The 26392-nt window shown below is 39.9% G+C and overlaps 1 protein-coding gene across 2 annotated transcripts in view; it reads right to left on the bottom strand.

Annotated features, from left to right (window-relative positions):
- Window positions 1-23652, bottom strand: part of LOC149822358 (serine/threonine-protein phosphatase PP1) — a 41351-nt gene extending 17699 nt beyond the window's left edge. The window contains exons 1-3 of one of the 2 annotated variants that reach the window (XM_089981188.1): window positions 22999-23652; window positions 5018-5577; window positions 4716-4934 (exon numbers count right to left, since the gene is read on the bottom strand). In XM_089981188.1, the coding sequence (XP_089837314.1) occupies window positions 4716-4934; window positions 5018-5577; window positions 22999-23176 (957 nt within the window). In that variant the 5' untranslated portion in view covers window positions 23177-23652. The remainder of the gene's footprint in view (window positions 1-4715; window positions 4935-5017; window positions 5578-22998) is intronic. The other variant, XM_089981189.1, reaches the window with a different exon arrangement.
- Between the last annotated feature and the right edge of the window lie 2740 nt (window positions 23653-26392).

Below are 26392 nucleotides of genomic sequence, written 5' to 3'. Positions count from 1 at the left end.
TGTATTTAATTAAGACTTTCGAGGACTTGTAGTTTCAAACTTTCAGTTATCACACTATAAGTTTGAGGGGGGTGTTAAAATATATTAATTATATGTTATGTAATAGGTAATGCTCTCTAGGGGCATTTTGATATTGTTATTTTCATGTAAATAGTGACCGTTCACTAGGGTCAGTATTGTATTTTCATTCTCTAGTTTTTTTGTCTTTATTGTAGTGTAGGGGGTCTATATGACTGTTGGAACAGTGACTGCCTATGGGATTGTTCCAACAGTCATAAACAGTGAATGCCTCTCTTAAATGCCCATCTTGGCTCTATATAGTGTATTTCTCCTCTTTGTAAGATAATGCATATCTTAAGCATTCATACTCAATAAGATGAATATTTTTTATATTTTTGTGTTTCTCTCTTTAGTTCTTTGATTTCTTCAATGCACTTAGTGCTTGTGTAGTGTCTTTGTATTCTTGTATTGTCTCTTAGTTGGACTTGTGTATGTGCATGTGCACTTTGTGTTTATGATCTTATAAGCCCTTAGAGGCCTTCGATTTGTATTTCCACATATTTCATTATAAGGAGATGATATGACACCATTAGCATTGACAATGTTGACATATTAGATGAGTGGGTGGAAGAAGAGGCAATTGTACTCAATGATGATGCAAATTGGAGGTTGAGATGGAGGCTGAACTTGAGGAGGAAGCTAATGACTATGTTCGCCCAGAGCTTAATAAGGACGAGGGAGGCAATGAATTGAAAGAAGAAGATTCTTCCTTTTATTATTGTTTTCGTCATGATTGACAAATTTAGACAGTTTTGAATCTTATTCTTTTACTGCCAGGACAGTGACCATAAGTATGGCAGGCAGAGCCAGGGCGAATGGGTTTCTAATCCTGGGGCAGTTTCTCTGAATAAAAATCAAAAAACCATATGTTTAGACAAAATCAAGAAATAAGTAAAAATAATGTGGGTACATTAAATTTTGAAACCACTCAATTTCATCCAATGCATTATGTTTTTCTTAATATAAAAAGTATATACCAAATTTAGTTTTTAATAAATAATCAAAATTTTAAATAGCACGAGTATTTCAACTTTTTATTGGAAAAAGAATATTCTTATTTAACAAAAATATGCAGGAAACGTGTGGAAAACTTGTTCTCTAAATAAGGGAAACGAGTTCCCATATAAGGTAAGTAGGTTTCCCATATAATGTGAAACGAGTTTCTCAGACGAAGGGAAACGAATTTCCCATGCATTTCGGAAACGCTAGGTATCAGGTCCCACATGCAAGTACACTTTCCAATAACCCTGCTTTTTAGAACATTGGCCATGAGAAGCCCAATTATTTGAATCTATTCCTTCAGACTTTTTTTGCAGTACATTTGTTACACTTTGTTTTTTAATTGTTGAGTGGAATTATTGAATGGATTTATCTCTCAATGGTATAGAAAGGATGGCTGATAATTCTAGAAGAATTTAAAGTGATATAAAGCATTAAACTGGATTATTAGGAAGACATAAATTTTTGTCTAATCAATGGCTGATAATCTCCATGTTTGTTTTCGTTCAATATATGCCACACCTAGGAACAAAAAAACAATAGTTGCTGGCTATTTTATTTAACAAGACAAGTGTTAGTGTCCAACACTGTGAACCTTGAAAAACTGTGCATATATATATATATATATTGAAAATTATGTCACAGGGACTCAGCAAAACAGATGCCGCACCCGCGTCGACGCGACGTGACGCGGGATCGCGTGCGGGTGCGGCACCGGGTGCGGTCAACACGACCCTGGGTGCGGTCAACGCACCCAGGGTCATTTTTGTCCACAATTTTGGGCGAAAAAAAAAATTCCCCCCGATGAAAAGGAGGAGGATTAGGGCAAAAAAAAAAAATTGCCCTAATCTCTCCTCTCTCTCCCCCTGAGCTCGAGCTCTCCCATCGCCGCCTCAGCTCCGCCGCCCCCAGCGCCGCCGCCCCCAGCTCCGCCGCCCAGGCTCCTCTCGGCTCCTCCTCTCCTTTCGCAGGTATGTCTCTCACTCTCTTCTTGGGTCGGCTGGGGAGGGGCCGAGCACCCCCCCCCCCCCCTCTCTCGGTCTCTTGTTGGGTCGGCAGGGGAGGGGCTAAGCCTCCCCTGCTCCCTCGTTTTTCGGCACAGGAGGGGCCGAACCCCTCCCCCATCTAGCTCTTTTTTTGGGTCGACAGGGGAGGGGCCGAGCCCCTCCCTTTTATGTTTTTCTTTTTTGGGTCGACAGGGGAGGGGCCGAGCCCCTCCCCTTTATGTTTTTCGTTTTTGGGTCGACAGGGGAGGGGTCGAGCCCCTCCCCTTTATGTTTTTCGTTTTTGGGTCGACAGGGGAGGGTCCGAGCCCCTCCCCTTTATGTTTTTCTTTTTTGGGTCGACAGGGGAGGGGCCGAGCCCCTCCCCTTTATGTTTTTCTTTTTTGGGTCGACAGGGGAGGGGTCGAGCCCCTCCCCTGTTAAATGTTAAACTGTTAAAACTTCAAAATTATATATATATATATATATATATATTTACATTTTTGCCCCTGCCGCACCCCCGCACCTGGGTTTTTTGGAAGTGCCGAATCCCCGCACCCGCACCACACCCGCACCCGCACCCGCACCACACCCGCACCCGCACCCGCTCCCGCACCCGCACCCGCACCCATGTGACATAGATTGAAAATTATGTTGCACACTCAAGTTCATTGCATTTGGAAGTATTGGGATCATGAGATCATTGTTGATCTTATGATAAGGATGCCCGATTTTAATCGGTGGCTCATATCCTCAGCAAGATACGCATATGGGGCAAATTTTCCTTTAAGCTCATGCTTTACTTTACACAAATTCATTCACCATGTCAATATATATTTTTACAAGAAAAATACTATAAAATCTATATTTCTTACTTTTTTTATTATTCTTTATATCTTTTTAAATTTTAAAACTTTTAATATTTTCCACAGATTTTTCCAAGGAAAACAACTTTTTGAAAAAAAAAACTCCCAAGAAAAAACTTCCTGAGAATGATATTGGTGACAATGTTTTGAACACAAAACACACATGCGCATGCGCAATCTCACTCTTCAACCCCACACACACGGCAGTCACCCTATTTCCTAGTTTTATGAATCTTTAAGTATGTGGTGTAATGTGCCGCTATTTGTGTCTGTGACGGATGGATTTTGAAGACTCGTGTGTGCATGCATGCACCAACTCACCCATTGAAACACACACACACACAAAGCTCCCTCCTATGTCCTAATTTTATGAATCTTTAAGTGTTTGTGTCATGTAATATACCTCTGTTCGTGCCCATGTGACAGGCAAGGAATATTTACATCACAAGCCTTCATTGGGAAGCCTACCACACATGATAACATAAAATTAAAAACAATGAGATAAAACAAGCACGCATATTTTACTATAGAGACTAGGACTTGGTCTGACACATCTTTGGGGACTAAATTTATTAAGATTCATATTGCTGGCTAGCAGTTGTAGAAGCCGATAACATGAGTTCCTCTTCCGTAGATCTCTGTGTTTGTTATGATGAGTTTGGTAACTTTGGTTGAAGAATAAACAGCAGCTAATTTTGGAGGTGGCAGTTTTCATCAACATAGTGGTGCATGCATCTTCAAGAACAAAAAAACCCAAGCCTCTGACTGGGTTGGAGATCAACAAATGGTAAGATTTGAAGATGGTTGCTTCCATCAACTTAGTGGTACATCTGCTTGGAAAAGATGCACGAATGTCATAAGCATTAGCTTTCTTAACCCACTGGACCATTCAGGAGAGTAACATAATGTGCTTAATAATGTGCATTTAGTAAACAGACAGGCAAAGAACTCTCCTATCTTGCATCTTGCTTGCTTGGATTGGGGCAACCTCCTATTAACATCATTGTATGTGATAATTTTCTTTTTGTTTGCATCCTTTGAGATCTCATGAGCTTGCCAATATGATGACCTTTTGAGTTTCAAGAAATAAGTTTGGATATAAACCAAGTTTTTGCTCCTAAAATATTTGGATCATTCTCTAAAACAACCACAAGTGCAACAAATTTAATGTCCATAGAGGTAAAAAGCAATAGCCAAGTACCTGCTCTAAGCTTGGAACTGTGAGCTGACGGCAACCCCTTAGTTCTGCACCAACTAGGACACAAGTTTTGCTTTATTTCAACTAAATGAAGCACACACTCAAAAATAAACATAAAAGACTCCAAGTTCAGTCTACTGAAATACTTATCACAGCTTTGTTGAAGATTCTTAGATCAGAAACTACTATCTCTACCTTATTTCCTCCCACTTTTATCTAAATCCAATAATATCCACGCAAATTCAGCCAAATGGAGGCTAAACCAAGATCAAGTATAAATCCTTGGCATAAGAAGACAATTGAACCACTCAATACCTCTACAAGGCAAATTCGTTATAGTTTAGGACATTTTATATACAAAATAGCATTCACAATGTGGGTTGTAAATAAACATTATGTATAAGACAGTTAACCAAGCAACCAAGATGAACCCTGAAAAGACACAAAAAAACATTGCAAACAGTGGCATGCAGAAAAAAACACCAACACGATAGAGCTCACTATCAGACAGTTATTGAAGGCCCATTACCAAAACTAACATCATACAGGAAAATCATAACTGCTTTAATTATAAAGCACGGCCTTCCATGTAAGCAATGTGGAGCATACCTTCACTCCAGCTGATGGTGTTCCAGGTTTAGCTGCATTTGAGTTCCCATAAAACTTGGATTTTTTTTCTGCAGGCTTTAGTATTTGAAAAGAGCACATCAGAGTTTCGTCCACACTCATCATAGCACCAGCATTATCAAATTCACCACAATAATTGGGTGCTGAAAATACTGTTACGAGCTGTCGGTCAGCAAAAAATTCATACCCATCCTCCACGACCTGCAGATATTGAAAATAATTAATACATTTTCAGACACATAATTTAGGTGCAATAAAAACAAACACAAGTGGTAGCTTGTAACCTGATGAGCACGACAGATGAGATCTAAATCGTGCTTCTGCAGAAATTCTGAAACCTTATCTGGGCCAAAGGTATAGGAAACCCCTCTATCATTCATTCCCCATCCCTGAACATCCTTACTTGGATCAGACCACAAAAGATCACACAGCAAACCAGTGTCTGGCACATCTGTTGGACGACTTAAATTTCTAATCTGGTCTAAATTATTTAGATCGGGAGAAAGACCACCGTGCATGCAAAGAATTTTTTCATCAATTAGAGCTGCCACAGGCAGGCAGTTAAAACAGTCCGTGAAAACTTTCCACAACCGCACGTTAAACCTCCTCTTACACTCATCATAAAATCCATATATGCGGTTTATAGAAGCACATTCATGGTTACCCCTCAAAAGAAAGAAGTTCTCTGGGTACTTGATTTTATATGCAAGGAGAAGACATATTGTCTCCAAGCTTTGCTTTCCTCGATCAACATAATCCCCTAAAAATAAGTAATTGGCTTGGGGAGGTAAACCGCCATACTCAAAAAGTCTCAATAGATCAGAATATTGGCCATGGATATCACCTGAATTGCATAGATTAGTATATGAGGTTAGGCAAAAATGGTACCAAAAGATGCATAACAAACCAATGTTCAGAACATACAAGCATTTTCCTCCCTATCTAGAAATCTTGAGAGAAAATGAAAAAGAGGAGGATGGAAGATCCAGTTATGGACAAAAGAGCTTTTACCATGGACCAAAAAATTACTGCACAGTCAATCAATTATTTAACATAAAGAAAAAAGAAAGTAAAAAGAAAAACAGTACAAGATACAGCCATAATTACAAAAACAGAATCACAGTACTGGAAATATTCGTGTACTGAAACAAGTAAAAAATCAAGAAGGCTCTTACTGGAGCAGCAGCAGAAATTTCATGGATTAGAAGTTTCTTGCAAACATTAAAACTAAAGTAACAAGATCGGTTATTTATTGTGACAACAAAAGAGACAAGCTTGGCAACTTATCCCATGTTGCATCATCGTTATAACTTATAAGCATTTTCAGATTGGTTTGAAAGGTAAAGGATCGATGAGAGAAATGGAAACAAGATTTGATGATTCTCAGTATCAGGTGGCAGCCATATTTACAAAAAGATTGTCAAAGAGAGAGACATCAATTTCTGAAGTCCAAATTGTATATGACTGCAGACATGTACAACTTAAGGGGGTGTTAATGAAGATCATGGCCAATGGAGGTAATCTTGGTACTGAAGTTAGTAGCTGTTTTAATTGTGGTATTCTTGTCACTCCTTGTAATTTGTTTTGTATTTGGAATGTCACTTTTTTGGCTGATCGTTGAAATTTATTAAAGTAACCTGTATTATTTGTTATAGGCTATGTAACATGGTGCTTCTGCACCTAGATCCAACTCCTCTTCAAGTACATAAGAGTACCTGTCCTATTCCTCTTACACGTTTTATTTCATATGAATCCTTTCCTGTCAGTCACCAAGCTTTTCTAGCTTTGATCTATTCATATCATAAGCCCACATCCTGGGATGAAATTATTCGTCAACTTGAGTGGTAGCAAACTATGAATAGGGAGTTGGGTGCATTGGAGAGAATGAAAGCCTTAAGTTGCCTAAGAATAAAAATGTTGTTGGTTGCAAGTGTGTATAAGATTAGAACTGAAGCAAATGGATCAATTGAGAGGTATAAAATTAAATCACATCTTGTAGCCAAGTCATCAACATGGGATAGATTTTGCAGTGACACTTGATCCTATTGATCATATGACAACCATTAGGGCACTTCTTGAAATTGCATCAGTTAGACGATGGAATTTGTGGCAGCTTGATGTCAAAAATGCATTTCTAAATGGAGACTTGGAGGAAGAAATGTATACGGAGTTACCTCATAAGATCTACGATAGTGAAAAAGGGTAGGTAGATTAAGAAGGGCATTATATGGCTTGAAGCAAGATCCTCGAGCTTGGTTTGACAAAGTTAGCTCAGCAGTTAAAAGATTGGCCTTCAAGCAGAGTTTTATGATCCAGCTTTGTTTGTGACTTCATCAGAAAGAGCACATGCATACTTTTGTTCTATGTCGATGACATGATTATTGTTGGTGATGATTGAAGGATTGAAACTTTGGTTAGTGAGTGCTTTGAAATGAAAGATCTGCGCAAATTGGGATACTTTTGGGGAGTTGAAGTGACATACTCAAAAAGAGGTTATCTGACTCAATACAAGTATGCGGCGGACTTGATCAACAAGACCAGAGAGGCTGATGATAAAAAGCAAGTAGACTCACTTATAGAAGCAAATTGCAAGTTAAAGTAGACGGATGGGGAACCTATTGATGATCCAACAATGTATAGGTAGAATGTCAAGAGTCTAATCTATTTGACTATCTCTTGACCCAATAATGCATTTACAGTTCATGTGAGTCAATTTATGAGTGCTCCTAGATCCACACATCTAGCTACAGTGTTGAGGATTATTAGATATACTAGAGATATTACGCACTATGCTTTATTATTCTTTGTTTCTTCTACACTAAAAGCTGAGAGCTTATTGTGATGCGAACTTTGGAGGGATGCCACATGATACGCATTCCACCACAGGGTTTTGTATATTTTTAGGCGACTCCTTGATATCTTGGAAGAGCAAGGAGCAGAATTGCAGTCTACAGCTGAGGCAAAGTATAGGACCATAGCCCGAGCTCCTACTGAGATTATGTGGCTAAGGTGGCCACTAAAGGACATGGGTGTTAAAGTAGATGAAAGAACCCCACTACATTGTGACACTCAAAGTGTGGTTCATATTGCTAAAAATCCCGAAATTCATGAGGTCCAAACACACTAGGATAGATTGTCACTTTACTCACATAACATTCTTGGAGAGGGTTATTTCTATCATACATTGGAACAACTCATCAGACTGCATATTGTTTTATAGTTTGCTCCTTAAAGCATTTCAAACATTCCTCTTCAAACTTGGAATGATTATGTTCACATCATCGCAAGTTTGAAGTATTGAGGAATGTAATGTGTACCCTTCTCTTGTACAAATTATTATTGTAGAGGGGTATTCTTATACTTAGCTATGGGGTGTTGTAGTCATCCATTTTTTGTCTTTTTGTAAGCATAGGGAGGTCGACTCTCATATATTTTTGTAACCATTTTACTTGCTCTCTAATGAAACTTCTAGTTTATCTCCCTTCTTTTTCTTCTCCTTCTTCCATGAATGTTATATTCTTAACCCCAACCAACCACAACAAACAGCACTTAAGAATTTACCAACATTTTATTGGACAACTTAAGACTATAAAATTGAAAGACAGCTTTCCTAGCCAGACTAAGTGATTGAGATGTTAATGGAATCACTCATAACTATTTGACGCATATGTCACAGGGATTCGTCCAATAAGGTGCTGCACCCACGTCGCGACACGGCTGCGGCTGCGGCACCCTATGCGGTCAAAATGGACTCGGTCAACTCTGACCAAGTCCATTTTGGACCCAAAAAAAAACTATGAAGGGGGTGGGGGTACCTCGAGATCTCCCCCCCCAAAGGGGTACCTCAAGCTCCCCTTAAAAAAATAGAAAAATGGGGGGCACCCCGAGCCCACCAAGTTATATATATATATATATATATATATATATATATATATATATATATATATATATATATATATATATATACCCTCCCAAGTTTTTTTAAAGTGCCGCATTGCCACGCCCATACCCACACCTATGTGACAGTTTGATGCTATAAAAGTTTTCATGATCTTTGACCATGCTCAGCTTTACATAGGTGCAATATTGTAAATCTTATAAATCTACATGCATGAAGGTATTGTAAAATATCCCTGTAGACCATTCTTTTATATGAAATGATAGGGCATTGTTGTAATTTCACAATACCATGGAACCTATCTCACATATAGAATAGCATGAAGGCATCGGAGATATCATTATGCTCTCCCTTTGCAGTTTACAATCACCTCCACTACTAACTCACATGGTTACTTTCAATCTTGTGATAGATTAAATTGTGTTCTTGTTATTTTTATCATGTTGATAACTATAAACTGTTTCTTAATGCTGCATGATATACACAGAATAATCTATAATGGGTCATTATATATACATGTGATAGGAGCAGCCTATTATGTGATACAAACAAACAACATAATTCATCACAAACAAATATGAGGAAATGAATGCAGCAAGCATTCGGTGATAATATGTAGACGAAGATGTTATCATTCTCCTTTATAATATCCATTGGGCAATTGTAGACAGCATATATGGGTGTATCACCAATTGTGCACGTGTATGTGTGAGTGCTGCACTATGTCACATGGGTACGGGGTGTAGGTTCAGGAGTCTGACATGGCAAATTAAAAAAATGTGGGTACGAGGGTACGGCTATATATATATATATATATATATATATATATATATATATATATATATATATATATATATATATAGAGAGAGAGAGAGAGAGAGAGAGAGAGAGATGAGACCTGAACATATTAGGCCCTCTTCTCATTTTGCCCCGTTAGGCCCCATAGTTTGAAGTGTTTTATGCAAGGTTGTCCATATCATACTGCGATACGAGTGGATATCGTATCATATACCCCTGTATCGACTCGTATCGTACGATATCCGTATTGTATGATACAACTCATATCATACGATACAGGTTTGGCGCACTTAAAAAGACTCGAAAGTCGATTTTTTCATTTTGGGTTTAAAAGGCCTCTCTCGAGGACCGAGTTCTCCATATGTCTAGAGGTTGTTGGAAGGAAACCCACCCACCCTAGGTTCCGTGAGATCGATTTCGGGGCCAATTCGTGCACAAGGGAAAGGGCTTTTGCAATTTTCTCAAGAGTATATTTTCACTCATTTTTTCACTCAAGAAAGTAGGTTAAGAGTTTTTTTGTTTGTTATTGAGTGTTTTGGAGAGAAGATGGCATTAGAAGATCCGGCATGGCAATGGTGCACTCAAGTAACAAGTGAAAACCGATTAAAAATCAAATGCAATTATTGCCAAAATAGTTTTTCAAGTGGTATCTCTCAGTTGAAGCATCATTTAGTCGGGACACAGTATAATGAGCATGCATGCATGTCAAAGAAATTGTTAGATGTCATAAAATGACAATACCAGCAATTATGAAATTGTAAAAACTACAAGAAGAATCAGAAGTGTAAGGCACAACAAGTGCCAGCTTGAAAGATCTGGTCAATCAAGATCCTAGAGTCAGTAACCCCAGTAGTTAGAGCTACAAGTTCCCAACCCAATGAGTATGAAGAGCGAGTCCAGAATGTCAAAGAAGAACAGAGAATTACCCGTTAAATGAAAGGGACAAAAGGAAAAAGAAGAGCATATGAGATCCAAGACTTCCTTTTGGGTCAAGATAGTGAACCTTTGGGTCTTACTCCCCGAAAGTTTGTGAAGTTTAATGTGATTGGAACCCACAGACGCACATCACTATATTCTTGGATGCCTGCTCTGGCTGCCTACACAATGATCGAGCATTGATCAGATGGTTCTCAAGGAGTCTTGAAGATGAAGCATTATCGTGGTTCTCAACCCTATATGTTGATTAGATCAGACAATTATAGACCCTCATGAACCTGTTCATTGAGTGATTCAGATTCAAAGTGAACATTTTGCCAATGTTCAATCCACACTACAATCTTAGTGAAAAGAAGGATGAGGACAAATAAGATTTTATAAATCAATGATCGGTATGTCATCGCATGAAATATTCAATCCAAGAATCTCATGCCATAACCCTCATAATAAATAATTTCAATCAACCTCTCAACGGCCTCTTGGCTATGCAAAGATATGAGACCTTTACTGATTTGATTGACATTGTTAGTTGGATAGAGTCAAACCTTAAAAGAGGCATGTACAATAGGATTTTAGTCAATACTGAATCTAAGAGGGACAAATTCAGAAAAAAAAAATCATCTTGGAGCAAGTTAGTGTAGCTACTTCTCAAAAAGAAAAGAAAAAGTCAAAGTCTTTCAAGCAAAATTAGGGGCAGGCCTAAAATGCAAGATGTCTAGTCATGGAGAAAAACTAGGTGTAGCATCATGGCAGATGGGTGGACAGATAGAAAGTCGTTGACCTTGATAAATTTTTTGTCTATTGCCTCAAAAGAACCATGTTTTTTAAATCAATTGATTTGTCTGATACGCCCAAGAAAACAGATGTATTGCTAAGGATTTTTTACCAGGTTGTGAAAGAGGTTCAACCTCAAAACATTGTATAGTTCATTATTAATAGGTAAAGAATTGGCAAAAAAAAATTTGTCATTCTTTTGGACCCCCATTGCGTTGCCCATTGCATAGACCTCATGCTTGAGGACATTGGCAACATGGATGAGGTAGCAGTTGAATGTTGTAAAGCATCATGGCAGATGGGTGGACAGATAGAAAGCCATTGACCTTGATAAATTTTTTTGTCTATTGCCCCAAAAGAACCTTGTTTTTTAAATCAATTGATTTGTCTGATACGCCCAAGACAGCAAACATATTGCTAAAGGTTTTTTACCTGGTTGTGGAAGAGGTTCAGTCTCAAAACATTGTCCAGTTCATTACTGATAACAGGTAAAGAATTGGCAGAAAATTTTTTGTCATTCTTTTGGACCCCCATTGTGTTGCCCATTGCATAGACCTCATGCTTGAGGACATCGGCAACATGGATGAGGTACATCGGACAGTTGAATGCTGTCAATAAATTATTAAATTTATTTACAATCATGCATGCGTTTTGAACCTAATGAGAAAGTACATTGGTTGTGCTGAGTTGATTCGTAGTGCAATTACTAGATTTGCTACAAATTTTTTAATAATGCAAAGTCTAGTAAAGAATAGAGTTGCACTAAAAAAATGTTTTCATTAGATGAGTGATATGCATATCCTCATGCACAAAAAAGAAAGCCCAAAGCAATTATAGATATTGTATTCAAAAGTAAATGTTGGGATTCCGGTGTCAAGTTGTTGAGAATAACTGTACCTTTGGTGAAGGTGCTTCGATTGGTTGACAGAAAAGATAGACCAGTTATGGATTATCTCTATGAGGCCATGAATAATGCAAAAGAGGTCATTACAGATAATTTAAAGAAGAAGAAAAAATTATACATACCTATTTGGAATATCATTAATCATAGGTGGATTGGGAAACTTCATCAACCTCTTCATGTTGTAACATATTATTTAAACCTTACATTTAGATACTCCTTTATATTTAAAATTGGCAGGAAAGTCAACAAGAAAATTTTGGATTGCATCGAAATGTTGAACCTGATTATAGCATTCAAGATCAAATTCATAAGGAAATGAAAACTTATGATAATGCATTGTATGTGTCCCGAACCGAGCCTTCGAAATAGGGCATGTGCAATGCGAAGCTCTACCGAGTGGAAAATGCATCGAGTGTAGAAACGAGCGATGTGTTGGCTTGATCGGTGGCGTGCGGTGATAAGACGACACGTGATAGGCAACAGTATCATCGTTAGTGCATCGTTGTGTGGTGGCACATACATGGAGCGTTGTTTGGTTAAGCAATGCTAGCGGATCAGAAGATGTTGCCTTTGGAGATTTGATTAAGGACCTCTCGACTTGGAGGAGTTTCCCATGCGTAGCGTTTGGATGCATGGAGGTGTGTGTGGGTTAGGGCTAATTCCCAAGGGATCACCTTAGTTGATTCCAACCGAGTATGGTGACTCGAGGCTAGGCGAGTGAATGCCTAGGCGTCGGCGAATGAGTTTGGTTTGTACTTGTCACTATGGTGTTCAATCATGAACTGGTCTTCGGACTGGGGGCAGCAAGGTCTTGTTCCTTTAGTAGTGAGGTTTTGTTGTGGCGTGTGCATGGAGTCGCAATACGCTCCATGGCACGCAAGGCTAAGAAAAGTTTGTGCTTTTTTCGGAAGTGATAACTGGTATGGAACGGCTATGCACGAAGTGGCATGGACCAGATAGAATACGCATTTGGAGATATGCTTGATCAGCTTTCGCTAGGCAGCTGCGTACGAGGTGGTATGCAGGGCCAATGAAATGATTTAGCACATGGAAAAGTATTGGTGTGCGACCCTTGGCGGCTGTTAAGCTGGCCAGACTGGCGCATCGCGAGTTTGCAAAAAATTCTATGCTCGTAACAAATTGGCATGAGTAGAAAGATTCATGGAAACCTTGTTGTTCATTGAGTGTGACACTGAAGAGGACAGTGATGGTTTATCCTGGTTACACAAATTTGCGCAGCTGAAGTGTTATTAACCGAGCACAGAAGCAAGATGTTACCAGGGTGGTATAGGTCATCTTGTCGATGGTAAGCAGAAGTGTAAGGTTGTTGTTCAGTTGGCTAAGGAAACATGGATAAGCCAGTGTTAGGCTCACAGGTGGAGTGTGGTGTTTGCCTTGTGCATGCAGAGAATGCACGTTGGATTTAACTAGATGGATTTGTACCTTTGGATATGGGAGACTCAATTGAACTTCTATATTCTCTCCCAAGATTGTGGGTTAGCGGAGTGCTCATCTTGAGCAGAATGCTCATTGTTTTTATCCCTTGAGTTGGCAGTTCCTCTGTGTATTGTGTGTGTGGAAAAAATTGTTCGTGGCTCGTCAGTTTGGTTCTTACGAGAACGTTTTGCTGGCTCCGGATGAGAGTTACAACGTGCTGGCTCCGAATGAGAGTTGCAACGTTGGGCCGTGTTGCCCCTTGTGGGGACAAGTACCTAGGAAGACGCTTTGAAGGACCGCTTTAGAGTGATACGCAAGTAGGCGTCCCCCACATAAGAACTAGTTTGGACCGTTGGAAAATAGCAAGTTGGTGCCTTAAGGGAGTTGATATCCCTGCGACACGCGTTAGTGGACATCCTTCTCTGCGAGGACCACGAAAGGATTGGAATTGCTCTTGCTGGGGTCGGAAGGCACCCCAGCCATATGCATGAAGACGACAAGTTTGTCGTGCGGGCGAGAATGACTCGCTTGTGTAGGGAATTATATTGGGGTCCCACGAGCAAAGAATGCTCGATGTTGATGGAGTGAAAGATCGTTGTCTAAGTGATTGGAGGCACGTTAAAGAATGAGACTTAGCATGTTAAAGGTTGCGGCGATGGCAGATGAAAATCAAAACAAGATGAATAGGAGAAGAAAAGAAGTAGACCAAAGATAAGTGCAAAGGAAAACTGGCATACCAGTTAAGGTTGTGTTCTTACCTACACCGGCATTGTTGAGGACGACAATGGTTTGGGTGGAGGAGAATGTCCCCGACCAGGCCTTCAGAGTGGGACATATACAGTGTGGAGCTCTACTAAGTGAAAAATGCATCGAATGTAGGAATGTGCAGTATGCGTTGGCTTGATCGGTGATAGCACGACACGCGATAGGCAATGGTATCGTCGTTAGTGCATCGTTGTGTGGTGACACAGACGTGGAGCGTTGTTTAGTTAAGCAGTGTCAGCGGATCAGAGGATGTTGCCTTTAAAGATTTGGTTAAGGACCTCTCGACTTGGAGGAGTTTTACATGCATAGCATTTGGACGCACGCGGTGCGTGTGGGTTAGGGCTAATTCCCCCAAGGATCACCGTAGGTGATTCCAACCAAGTATGTGCATCTTTTATCTTAAGTGCATCTGGTTATCTCCATGTTCCATGCCACGGGAGTGTCATGTGCCACCCTTGGTCGCGTGCAATGCTTCGGGGGCGTCTTAGGCTACCTGCGGCCCGGCTCAACTTCACATCCGCAATTGAAGGCCTTTGATGTAGAACTCGCTACACGTTTGGTCTTCCCCTACTCAATCATATATGGGGAATACGTCTGTGAAGTCAAAATGTGAAAAGGAGCAGCTTCACCGAGGGGTGCCACGCTGGTGCCCACAGAGGCCCATCCCAAACTTCGGGCCCACTTTCCTCGATGCACGTTGAGAATTTCCTCCCCAAAATCGAAAACTCGCCGACATATTCATATATGAGAAAGACCATGGTGCGGTCGGTTTAGCAAAATATGATACTTCGTTCGGGCACACTTTTAAGAATTTGGCTGAGTAAAAACTTATGGTTCCCCAAGTATTTTTCCAGTTTCTCCCTCAGGCCAGGGATCAAATCCCAAAACACCAATATAGAGACCCCTTCTTTTTGCCTGCATTTGAATGCCAGCCATGCAGTCTTGAAGAGGCAACCCCTATATCTCATGGGTAGAGCACCAGTGTGTATGAGGGGGGTGCTCATGAGTATGCAAATTTCTCTCTTAGGCATTTAAAGCATGTGTCGGGGCTCGCTCTTGCTCCCTACCTTGTCACCCAACCTAGCACCCTTGAGAGGGGCTCGACAAGTACATGCCGAATGACGATGATTCATCTTGGCTAGGGAGTTTTACTAAGTCATTCTAGCAACTGGCTTCGACTAGGGGTCGTAAGACCATTCTACATTGCAATGAGAGGTCTCCCGTGGGGCAGGAGCCCATAGGTTCTAGGACTCGATGCTTGCCTCGTTCAATGCTTCTTTGGAACTCAATGTTCTTTAATGTCCATGATGCATGTTCAAACGCGTTGTTGGCTATTCAACCCTTGATTGTTCGTGTGTTTGTCACAAGAAGGCGACACACATGTTCTTCGTTGGCTTGGTTGCTTCTATGCCAAAGGTATTGGCATTGCTATGCTTACGAGTCACTCAACCTGGCTTCTTCAAGACTTTTGTTGTGCTAAGTGTGCATTGGATATGCAGAGCCTCGAATCCGCTTTTACACTCTCTAAGGCTTACATAGCTCATGACCCCAAAGCTTCTGCACTTCTTCTAAGGTGAGTTGCGTGCTGGACATGGTGCAAAAAGTCTGCCAAGCACTCTCTTTGTGCGATGAAAGGAAAGGTAACATTTTGCCTGTGATAATTTTGGTATCAGAGCATGCTCGCCAACTTGGGTCATCGTCATTGCCACACAAACTTGTTATTAGAGCATATGCCATCTTGGTTGGTGCTTCGTTTGTTGTCCAATTTAGTCTCAGAAATTGCAACCAATTGGGTTGGCTCTCTCATTGCCTCCAAACTTGGTGCCAAAGTAAGTGACTATCTTCGAGATATGCATTGTGCTATGCAACATATCAAATCATTTGTGGTATGAGACACGTTTGTTGGTGGTGGTGGTGGTTGTGATGTAGATGTTTTGGTGCCTTTTCCTTTCGAGGTCACATCCTTGGCTACTTCAATTTAGTGACCTTGTTCTCTATGTTAACTGCTTAAGCTTGTTTTGCCTCAATTGGCCATCTCTGTTGATAACTTTAGTGTGAACACTTCAAGTTCTTTGTATTGTTCCTTATCAATCAATTCGTGGCAGATTGATTGGGACATGGCACACCTCAAGTGTGAGTTGTGGTGAAGTTTATTACTCGGAAGCTTATCTTCTACTTCGAGGGTACTTGTAACATGTTTGGAAGTAGACACTTGCTCGATTGAGTTTTATGATCTACTAATGACTCCTCTTCCTCCACTCCCCATTGTCTAGAGTCGCAAGGGAGTGAATCTTGTCTGTCACTTTGCTCCTATCGACGGATGTTACTACCTAGTTAAGTGAGGCAGTATGGGACGTTTTGCAAGGCTTTGTGGTGATATTTGTTTCTCTAATTGCTCTCTTTTGCACGGGATGTTGCTCATTGTTGAGCCCCTTTTCTTGGTGGCCCTTCTCTCTTCAAGCGCATTAAGGGGATGCATTTTGCTTTAGTATGGCGATCTCTTGGGCAAGTCTCGTAGGTAGAGCTTGCTTGCTTTTATAGCTCGTGTGACGATGCAATAAGGGGATCGCATAGCGCAATCAACTGATTCTACTGCACCTTCTCTAATGGGAGAGACTCTACAGCATGTCGATCTTCTCCCCACTTGGTTGGTCCATCTACTCTACACCTTGCCTTGGTGTCACATATGTGTTGATAGTTGGGCTTACAGTTTCTACTAATAGCAGCTTGGTTCATCTTCACTCGACCGGTTTCTTCACCTCTACTTGTGCCATGTCACAAGTGCACCGCCAAGATTGCTAGCTCTTGGTATTTAGTCCTTGCAACAGGACTTGGAGTCACACTTCGATGTCTATCTGGGAGATATTCACCTCTTTGGCATGGAGCAAACAATTCATATACTTCGCCTGCCACACTTTGGAAAATGTGAGCAAATCGTTGAGACACTCTATCACTCTCCTAGCGTATGTTAGTGAACTATTTAAAACTCCACGGCCACCTTGTTAGCTGCTTATTTTGTTGGGAGACGTCGACACTCCACAACCCTCCCTTGAAGGACCATCTGTTTGCCGAAGGACCACTTCTTTTTGTTGAAAATCGCATTGTTCTCTTGGCCCATGTTGCTATGTTCTTTTGGACCACGTGTTGCTTGTGGTTGCATTGCTTTGCTCAACGGGCCAGTGTGGGTTGGAAGACACCCACTATGCTAGATGGATCGGACCACCTCCAATCTTGGCAGCCTTACCTTGGCTGCATTAGCTCTTCATCAACGGCATTGTTCGGTTGTGCATCTTCGTGGGTGGTGATTCCCAAATTCTTTGGTGGCCTTGCCTTGGCCACACTAGCACTTCATTGGCGGCATTGTTCAGCAACGCATCTTCGTGAGTGGTGATTCCCACATTCTTTGGTGGTCTTGTCTCGGTCACCTTGGTGCTTCATAGATGGCTTCTTTACGCCACTCTCTTGGAGACTTTGCTTCCCCACTTTTGAAGGATTGACATTGAGCTCTCTCTCAGAACCCGACCATATTGCTTTTATCGCCTAGCACCTGGTAATTTGAAGAATGCTTGCTTTAATTCATTTTATGCTACTTTGGCTTCAGCCTTCTCCCATTTGGTGAAGTGTTGATGATGACGTCGACTTTGTTCTAGTGGGGGAGAATGTTCTAAACTTTCCTCGTTATCGGCTAGATAAGTTGTGCCATGGTGTGTGTGTCGCGATGGTGCCTATGGTGATGTGCCCATTGCCAAGTGGAAAGCCCATGTTGATGGTTATAACATGTGATAGCAGCATGAGGCAACGCAACACACTTGATAGTGCATTGGCAAGCAAGTGTTGGTGTGCATATTGTATCTCAAGTGCATTTGCATATCTCCATGCTCCATGCTCCATGCTCCATGCCACAGGGGCTTCTTATGCCACCCGCAGTCACATGCAATGCTTTGTGGGTGCCTTAGGCCACCCTCAGCTTGGCTCCACTTCACGTCTGCAATTGGAGGCCTTTCATGCAAAATTCTCTACATGTCGTTTAGTATTCCCTTGTTCAATCATATATAGAGAACATGTCCGTGAAGTCAAAACACAAAAATGAGCAACTTCACCCAGGGGCATCACGATGGTGCCCACATGGGCCGGCCCCAAACTTCAGGCCCGCTTTCCTCCGTGCATGTTAAGAATTTCCTACTTGAGATCAAAAACTCGTCGACACATTCAAATATGAGGAAGACCATGGTGCGGTCAGTTCGACAAAATACGATACTTTGTTCGAGCACACTTTCGGTAATTTTGCTAAGTAAAAATTCATGGTTCCCCAAGTGTTTTTCAGGTTCCTCCTTGTGGCGGGGGTCAAATCCCAAAACACCTATATAAAGACCCTTTCTCTTGGCTTGCATTGGTATATCAACCATACGATCTTGAAGAGGCAACCCCTATATCCCATGGGTAGCACATAGATGTGCATAGGGGTGCTCATGAGTGTGCAAATTCCCCTCTTGGGCATCTAAAGCATATGTCAGGACCTGCACTTGCTCCCTACCTTGCTGCAACCTCACACATTTGTGAGGGCCTCAACGAGTGCATGTTGAGCGACAGTGATTCCTCTTGACTAGAGTGGCTTCGGCTGGGATCATAAGACTTTTCTACACCACGATGGGAGGTCACCCGTGAGGCCCGCTATACACCCCGCAAGACCCATAAGTCCAAGACTCGATGCTTGAACAGTTTGGTGCCTCTTTGGAACTCAATGCTCTCTAAAGTATGTGATGTTTATTCGGACATGTTGTTAGCTACATGGTTTTAAAACTTGTCGAGTCAACTCGGTGACTCGGCTGACTCGGCTCGGCCCTCCAACGAGTCAACTCGGCAAGCTAAACTCGTTCTGCGAAAACTCAGCCTTGACTCGGCCTGACTCGGGTTGACTCGGGCTGACTCAGGCGAGTTTTGGGCACTTTTTTCTTTTTTCTTTTTTCTTTTTTCAGAGGCTATGGGCATTTTTTTCATATGTAAGTGTTCATTTTTCAAAGAACAAATTAGCATAATAACAATAGGCTTACCAACTTAATATAAAATCACAAAATTAGTAAACGTCAATCAAATTTCACATGTCCATCATTCATTCCTTTTGGTAGCTCCAGGTAAGGAATCAAACCCAGTACCCCTCAATGAACATAGAGTGAATCCACTAATCCAGCTAACATAACTGATCCCTCATGAGACCTACACAATAGTTGGCAGCCAGCCTGTTCAAAACCAACAACATAAAATGCCCACATTTATCATTATAATATATATACATCACAGCATTCTCATTATCCAAAGCTTATATGCATTTATGTGCAGATATATAAGGCATAGTCCAATCAACTCTACATCAGAAACACACTTACAAATATCAAGATAAAGTTCAATGTTCCCAAAATTTTGCAAGGATTTTCTGAGACCCTGCAACACAACAACTATGTCCATATATTCAGGATGTAAACCATGATCGAGCATGGCTATTAAAGTTCTTGAAGCTAGTAATTAAGTCATTCTTTATATATTGTCTTGAAAGACTTGCTCCTGCTTGTGTAGTTTCTTTAGTAAATGTGAGATTTGAATTAAGAGCAGTTTTACTTGATGTTATTTTACTTATTAATCAATTAAACTAGTAATTAAGTCATTCTACAAACCTTTATATGTTTAAATGACAATTTATATATTGTCTTTGTTTTAAAATCAAAAGTTAACAAAACCCGGTCCGAGTCACCGAGTTGACCCGCCGAGTCACGAGTCAATAAAGAACGAGTCAAGTTCCGAGTCACGGGTTTTAAAACCTTGGTTAGCTATTCGACCCTCGATTGCTCGTGCGTTTGTCATAGGAAGGTGGCGCACATGTCACTCGTTGGCTTGGTTACTTATACGCCAAAGACGTTGGCATTGTTATGCTTTCGACCAGCTCAGCTTGGCTTCTCTAAGTCTGTTGTTAAGCTAAGTGCTTAGTTGTCAAAGGCAGTGCCAAGGCGACCTAGGTGCAACCCCACCGCCTGAGCGACTAGGTTTGGGCGACAAGGCCCTATACTACCGCCTTCCAAGTTTTTGTTTTTTTGAAGATTTTTTTTTTAAGCCATCATTTGTTTTCTTCTTCGAGGAGGAGAAGGAGAAGACATGTTATTTGTTTATTGCTTGTATTATGTCTATTGTCGAGAAGAAGAAGAATACATATTATTTGTCTATTGCTTGTATTATGTCTATTGTTGAGAAGAAGAAGAAGACAATATTTGTCTATTGCTTGTATTATGTCTATTGTTTTTTGTTAATTTTTTTGTATACATGATTTTATTTTGTGTGTATTATTCATTCACATTGTTAGTTGTATGGTTTGTTTATTCAATTGTTAATTTATTCTTAATTTATTTGAGCAGGTTAAGGTCATGTAATATAGTTGCTTTATAGTGTTCAACGACATATTATTTGTCTATTGCTTATTGTTGATTGATTTGATGTTGTATACATATTTCTTATTATGTTTTTAAAAAAAATATATATTTGGGGTACAGCTTAGGCCCGCCCGCCTAGGCCTTTTTAGGGGCTCACCACCTAGGCTCCGCCTAGCGCCTATGACAACTAAGGCTAAGCATGCATTGGATATGTACAACCTTGAATTTGCTTCCGCACTCTCTAAGGCTTACGTAGCTCGTCACCCCAAAGCTTCTGCACTTCTTCTAAGGTGTGTGCCAATCATGGTGCAAAGAGTCCACCAAGCACCATCTCTGCGCGATGAAAGGAAGGGTATCTTTTTACCCGTGATAGCGGGAGGGTATCTGTGCCTGCACTTGCTGCACCTGACTCGGGTGAGTCCGCTTCCCCAATGCACCCATGTGACATAAGTGTGGAATGTATGCCCAACCTCATCTCTTATTTGAGTTTTTTAATGATCATTTTGATAAAAACTATTTTGTTAGATTAATCATGATTCTTTTTATGCCTCAAAAGGTAATACCATTGATCTATATCATTTGCTACAAATAACAAGAATTGCAATACAAAGCTTTTATCTTTTGTATTAGCATTCGTGAAGAGGGTTGAAAAGAATTCAGACTAGAAACACGGATAATGAACATTCTTGCCAATTCAACCTCATGTAATAGTTTCAGGCAAACAAGCTAAACCATAAGATTCCTGCTTACTCATGCTATATCCACATTCATACCATTCTGGCATTCTTAATGGGATAAGCCCATGAAATAACCATATTCTATGTCATACTGATGAAAAAACACAATGGAGAAAATATGATAAGCTTGATCCTCAGTCTACTTATGCACAAATATTTCCATTGTGTAGGCATTAGATTCCTCTATCACTCAAGTTGTGAAATGTTGATTTTCCATCTTCATTCCATAAATGTCATATCATAGATACCAAAAATTCCTCATCTAGAAAAACAAAATTTCCCTTCCTAAACTTGTAAAGGGGTGGCCACATACCCTTGAAGAGCAGAAGGACATAATAAAGATAATAAACCATCAATAGGCATAAAATTTTCAAACTATTGAGCATATGCCATACATAATACAACAATATTGACAACTTTAGCAACCACGAACCAAATGCTGGGAATTTGTACAACAAAAACTAAACTGATAAGCATTCTAAAAAGTCAGTTGCTCATCACAGCTCAGATGAGAATATCTGGTAACCAGCAAGATAGCCATTGCGAAGAATATAGCAGCCTATCTAGATACAATAAGTTTTCTCATCAGCCCCTAGAAAGTGAAGGCATGGATTACAGTGTTTCTGGCACAGTAAGGCCAAAGTATCAATCAACAAGATCTCAAGTCATGCAAGAAAAAAAATGAAGCAAGACCATGTCTACACTCTACAGCTACATCGCTAAATGTTTGAAGCTCTGCATGATATCTCATGCTTTGCTATCTGAAGGCATCAATCTCTGGCAAAGACGATACTTATAATATAACATCAAGCAACGATCACCACTAGTCTACTCAGCATCGATTTACATATATGGCCATAAAGAAAACCAACAAACAGAATAATACTAATCAAAATGATCATGATTGAACGGCAACTGCCAATTGAGGAGACGGTCCATGAAAAACCAAGACATGCTACTTGTACTGCAGAAGCAATATTTGATAGGGAAACAGAAAACTAGAAACTAAAAAGTAACCAGAAAACCATCAAGGCACCAACTCATCTCAAAAGTGCCACTTGTATTATTCAGCTTACGATTAAGCTCAACTGGGGGGTAAAACGAGTTCAATATCGACGTCCATTACAATAATAATTACCTTAACAGCATATTTCATTTGAAAGGAGAGATAATCTCACAACGAATTCTTACCATCAATAGCCAAAAAGTATCAAAATGCCCCAACATTCATCTCATAGATTTAGGCACAATTAACACAAGACCCTAAAAGTTAAACTGTAGATACCATTAAAAAAACAAAATATCTCCATCCAGTGACGAAGAAGCTAATCACATATCAAGATATCAACAATCAGAAGCCAAATCAGCACAATCGACACGAGAAACAAAACCAAGAAAGTGTCTTGCGATTATCATAACCAAAAGGACAAATTTCACCAAGAAATAGCTTCACAAAGTTGTAGAACATAACCGTTTGAGAAAAATACTTCAAGAGGGAAATGAAACAAAATAACCAGCGGTGCAAAAAAAAAAATTGTTTATTTTTTTCTTGATTATTCCCATTCGGAGTGTTCGAGTCCCTAAACGAGGAGGAACTAACCACAGATTTTGATGGGGGCTTCAAGCTCTAATAGATTGGGCTGTTGCATGAAAATTTCTTTGGAGACGACGCAGAGTTGTCGGATCTCGCTCTCCGAAAGCTGGACCTGCTTGCCGGGCCGTATCCCTCGCACCTCGAGGAGCCTATTGATGATGTCGTCGAGTACCGAAGGGTCCATTGTCCACACCAAAAAAAAACCCTCCTCCCCACTTCCAATCGATCCTCACCACTTCCTTCCTACCCAAAAATTGAGCCCACCAACAAACAACACAACTCGAACACAATCAATCAAATGCCCTCCAGAATCGGTCCTTCCCTTACCCTAACCCCCCTGCCCCTCTTTTCACAAGCCAAGAATCACAAAATGGTGGTTGCAGTGAGAAACCAATCTCTCTCTCTCTCTCTCTCTCTCTCTCTCTTTCTTGGAAAAGAAAGAGAAGGGTTTACGTGTGGAAAATACACAGGAATGAAATGCACGCACCAGAATGAATGAGAATGCTCTCTCTCTCTCTCTCTCTGAGAGAGAGAATGATCCGCGCCTCTTCGTCTTTGGGCCTCCTCTCTGGCTTTTCTCTGTAACCCGTGAGACCACTTTTGAAAAATTCCTCGCAGTCGCAGATGTAAAGTTGGGGGTGTGCCCCCACCTTTGGATCCTATTTTACCATCCTATCCCTCCTTTTTTATGAAATTACTGCTCACTGTTAAAGGGTTGGGGCAATGGCCTTGCTTCGAAGTTCGAGCAAAGCTCAGCTCGGTTCGTTAAATTTATTTATTTTTTTTTTGGGGGGGGCGGGATGCCGTGCTGTTGGTAAAACCCTTGAGGTCCTCTCTACCCAGCTTCTATTTTGCCGTAAGAGATGTCACCCATTAGTTTCGAAGTTGTGATGTCCTGTCAATTTTCTGACATTTACAAATCATCTGTACAAGATGAGCTGAGCCCTTGTGCGCACAGTTCATCAATTTTATTATTTCATTGCAATAATTTGCCATGTGCTTAAATGAATATGCAAAATCTCAGCTGGAAAAGGGTGCTCTACCTGATTGATAGGTAGCATATAAAGAGTTGATCACCATACAAGCATAGGAATGGTGGTGAAAATAATTTCTATAAAATGTGGACTTACAAATTGTGCCCTTTAGGGATGGGAAAATTTTCAAAAACTCTCCTAAATTATTATCACCAAACGGAAACACACCTAAGTTTTAGAAATTATTAAAAACAACCCTAAGTTTTGTCATGGTTAATGAAAAAATACCATAATTTTCTCTTATCAACCTTGCAGTTAAATGTTTGAAAAAAATATTATTTTACCCTCAAATCAGCAAAATTGCATATTTCTCCTTTGCTTTTCTCCTCCTATTTGAATCTCTCAAAAATAATGAAGTGAGGATCATGACAAAGATTACATGAACTCCCTACTTTTTGCAATAGATGACCAGTATCTACCATTGGATCTAAAAGTTCTTTCATTTTAAAGTAAAACTTCCTACCCTTACAATGGATGAGCTGACTGGTAGCTACCATTTCTATTCAACACCCAAGAAAGAGGGTGCTACCATTTTTGGGAGGATAAAAATTGATCTTGGATTGGTTCTGCATGCCATTTCTAAGAGCGCGCAAATTTATAATAAAAACTCAACAATAACCAAGTCAAATGTCAAGTTCCTTGGCGTGAAAAGTCAACCTGATCATCACACGCCCCCATACTTCTCTATTCTCCTTTCTTTCCCTCCCAATCAATTCTCTCTGTCCCTCTCTATTCTCCTTTCATCACAATTTTGTGGAGACACCATTGAAGGCGGATGGAATTGTTGAACCCTGGTGAAGCCATTGGTTGGAGGAGGTGATCAAACAAGAAACTGATACAACGGTTTCAAGGTCGATTCGATCCAATGCTCCAATATTTTTTGGTGTTCCTAATCCCGACGATTTCTAAGGTAGGGCTACTCTAGTCCATGCATGTCTACATAGGACCAGTGTGCATAAGCATGTTGTAGGAGTTCTAAAACTTAAATACACATCTATATCAGTCATAACACTTGTTGAAACTGATTAGATATGGATTTTGGAAGAAAATAAACTCCAAACATGTTTTTTATGAAATCGATTTTTGAGAAAAATCAAGTCTATGAAAAAGCCATTTTAAAGGCTCTTGTAAGTTTATATTGGTGTAATACACAGGGACTATATATGATATATCAGTCCATGAGACTCTTCGACTAATCATACATGAATCATAGTGAATGGGGCTCCAAAATGATTTTGGATGAATCAGTTTTGAAGAAAACCCATTCACTCGATCTTTAAGAAAAATTGATGGGTGTTCAAATGTATAATTCATGACATGATTGGTAAAACCTGTACAAATACATATAAAATCAGATTCATGGTGAATCTGAGGTTATACGCTTGTTCTTGTATTATTTTAAAAAATAAGTCTTGTGAAAAACGTTTTGGTGAAAACCGTCTAGATAATATTGTCAATTTATCAATTGAGTTAAACTTGTTAGTCATTTAGCATGATCATCACTGTATTTTGTGAATATTAAACTTATGTAAATAGCATGATTAGGTGTGTAAATTTCTTGGATGGTATGTGATGTGTTAAGATGTTTTTTAATATCATCTATATGAAAAACATGTTAATCAGGTGATATGCATGATCAGAATTAGATTTCTTTTGATTTCAGCATTATTAGAATGTGGTAAAATTGTATGTAAATCATATATGCACCATGTCTAAATTTGTACCATGCATGCATGTTAATGATTTTACATGTTAAAATGAAATTAAAGTGCTTGATTGAATAATTACACAGGGCATTGTAATTTTGGACTTGACCAGTCCCAAAGATGGACTTGGAACTCCCAAAATGCGAACCCTATGGCTATCAAAATTTATGAGGGTCTTCTATACACATAGAAGGTGTTCTACAAAAATTTGGCACCTGGGTGTGGCACGGTTTAGGAGGGAAGCTCGTTGTAAAATGAGATATAATATTTGTTCAGTTTGCAGGAAGTTTCTGACATGTTTAATTGCATGATTTATTTTTCCAGGAATATATGTGATTTAGGGACAAGATTTTTACACATGGCATGACATGAGATAAAAATCATGAAATTTTCTCAATTCTAGTAAGTACCAGAAAATTATGCAATTATGATAAAAAATTGGTTTTTTTGAAAATAGCTTCTGTTATGTTCTATGAGTAGTACCTGATTCCAGATTTTTAATTATTTATTGGTAATGAATTTTAAAGGAAGGTTTTAGGTGTATGAAAGCTAAAGACATGTAGAAATGTCTAATAAAAATGAAATTTTATTTCTGTCTATAAAACTCATAGTGATTGAACTTTGATGATAGTCTTGTGCCAAAAAATGAATTTGTTATGT

Source organism: Nuphar pumila, chromosome 11, assembly GCF_984573655.1.
Source record: "Nuphar pumila chromosome 11, dmNupPumi1.hap1.1, whole genome shotgun sequence".
NCBI lineage: Eukaryota > Viridiplantae > Streptophyta > Magnoliopsida > Nymphaeales > Nymphaeaceae > Nuphar > Nuphar pumila.
This window is presented reverse-complemented; position numbering and strand designations above follow the sequence as displayed.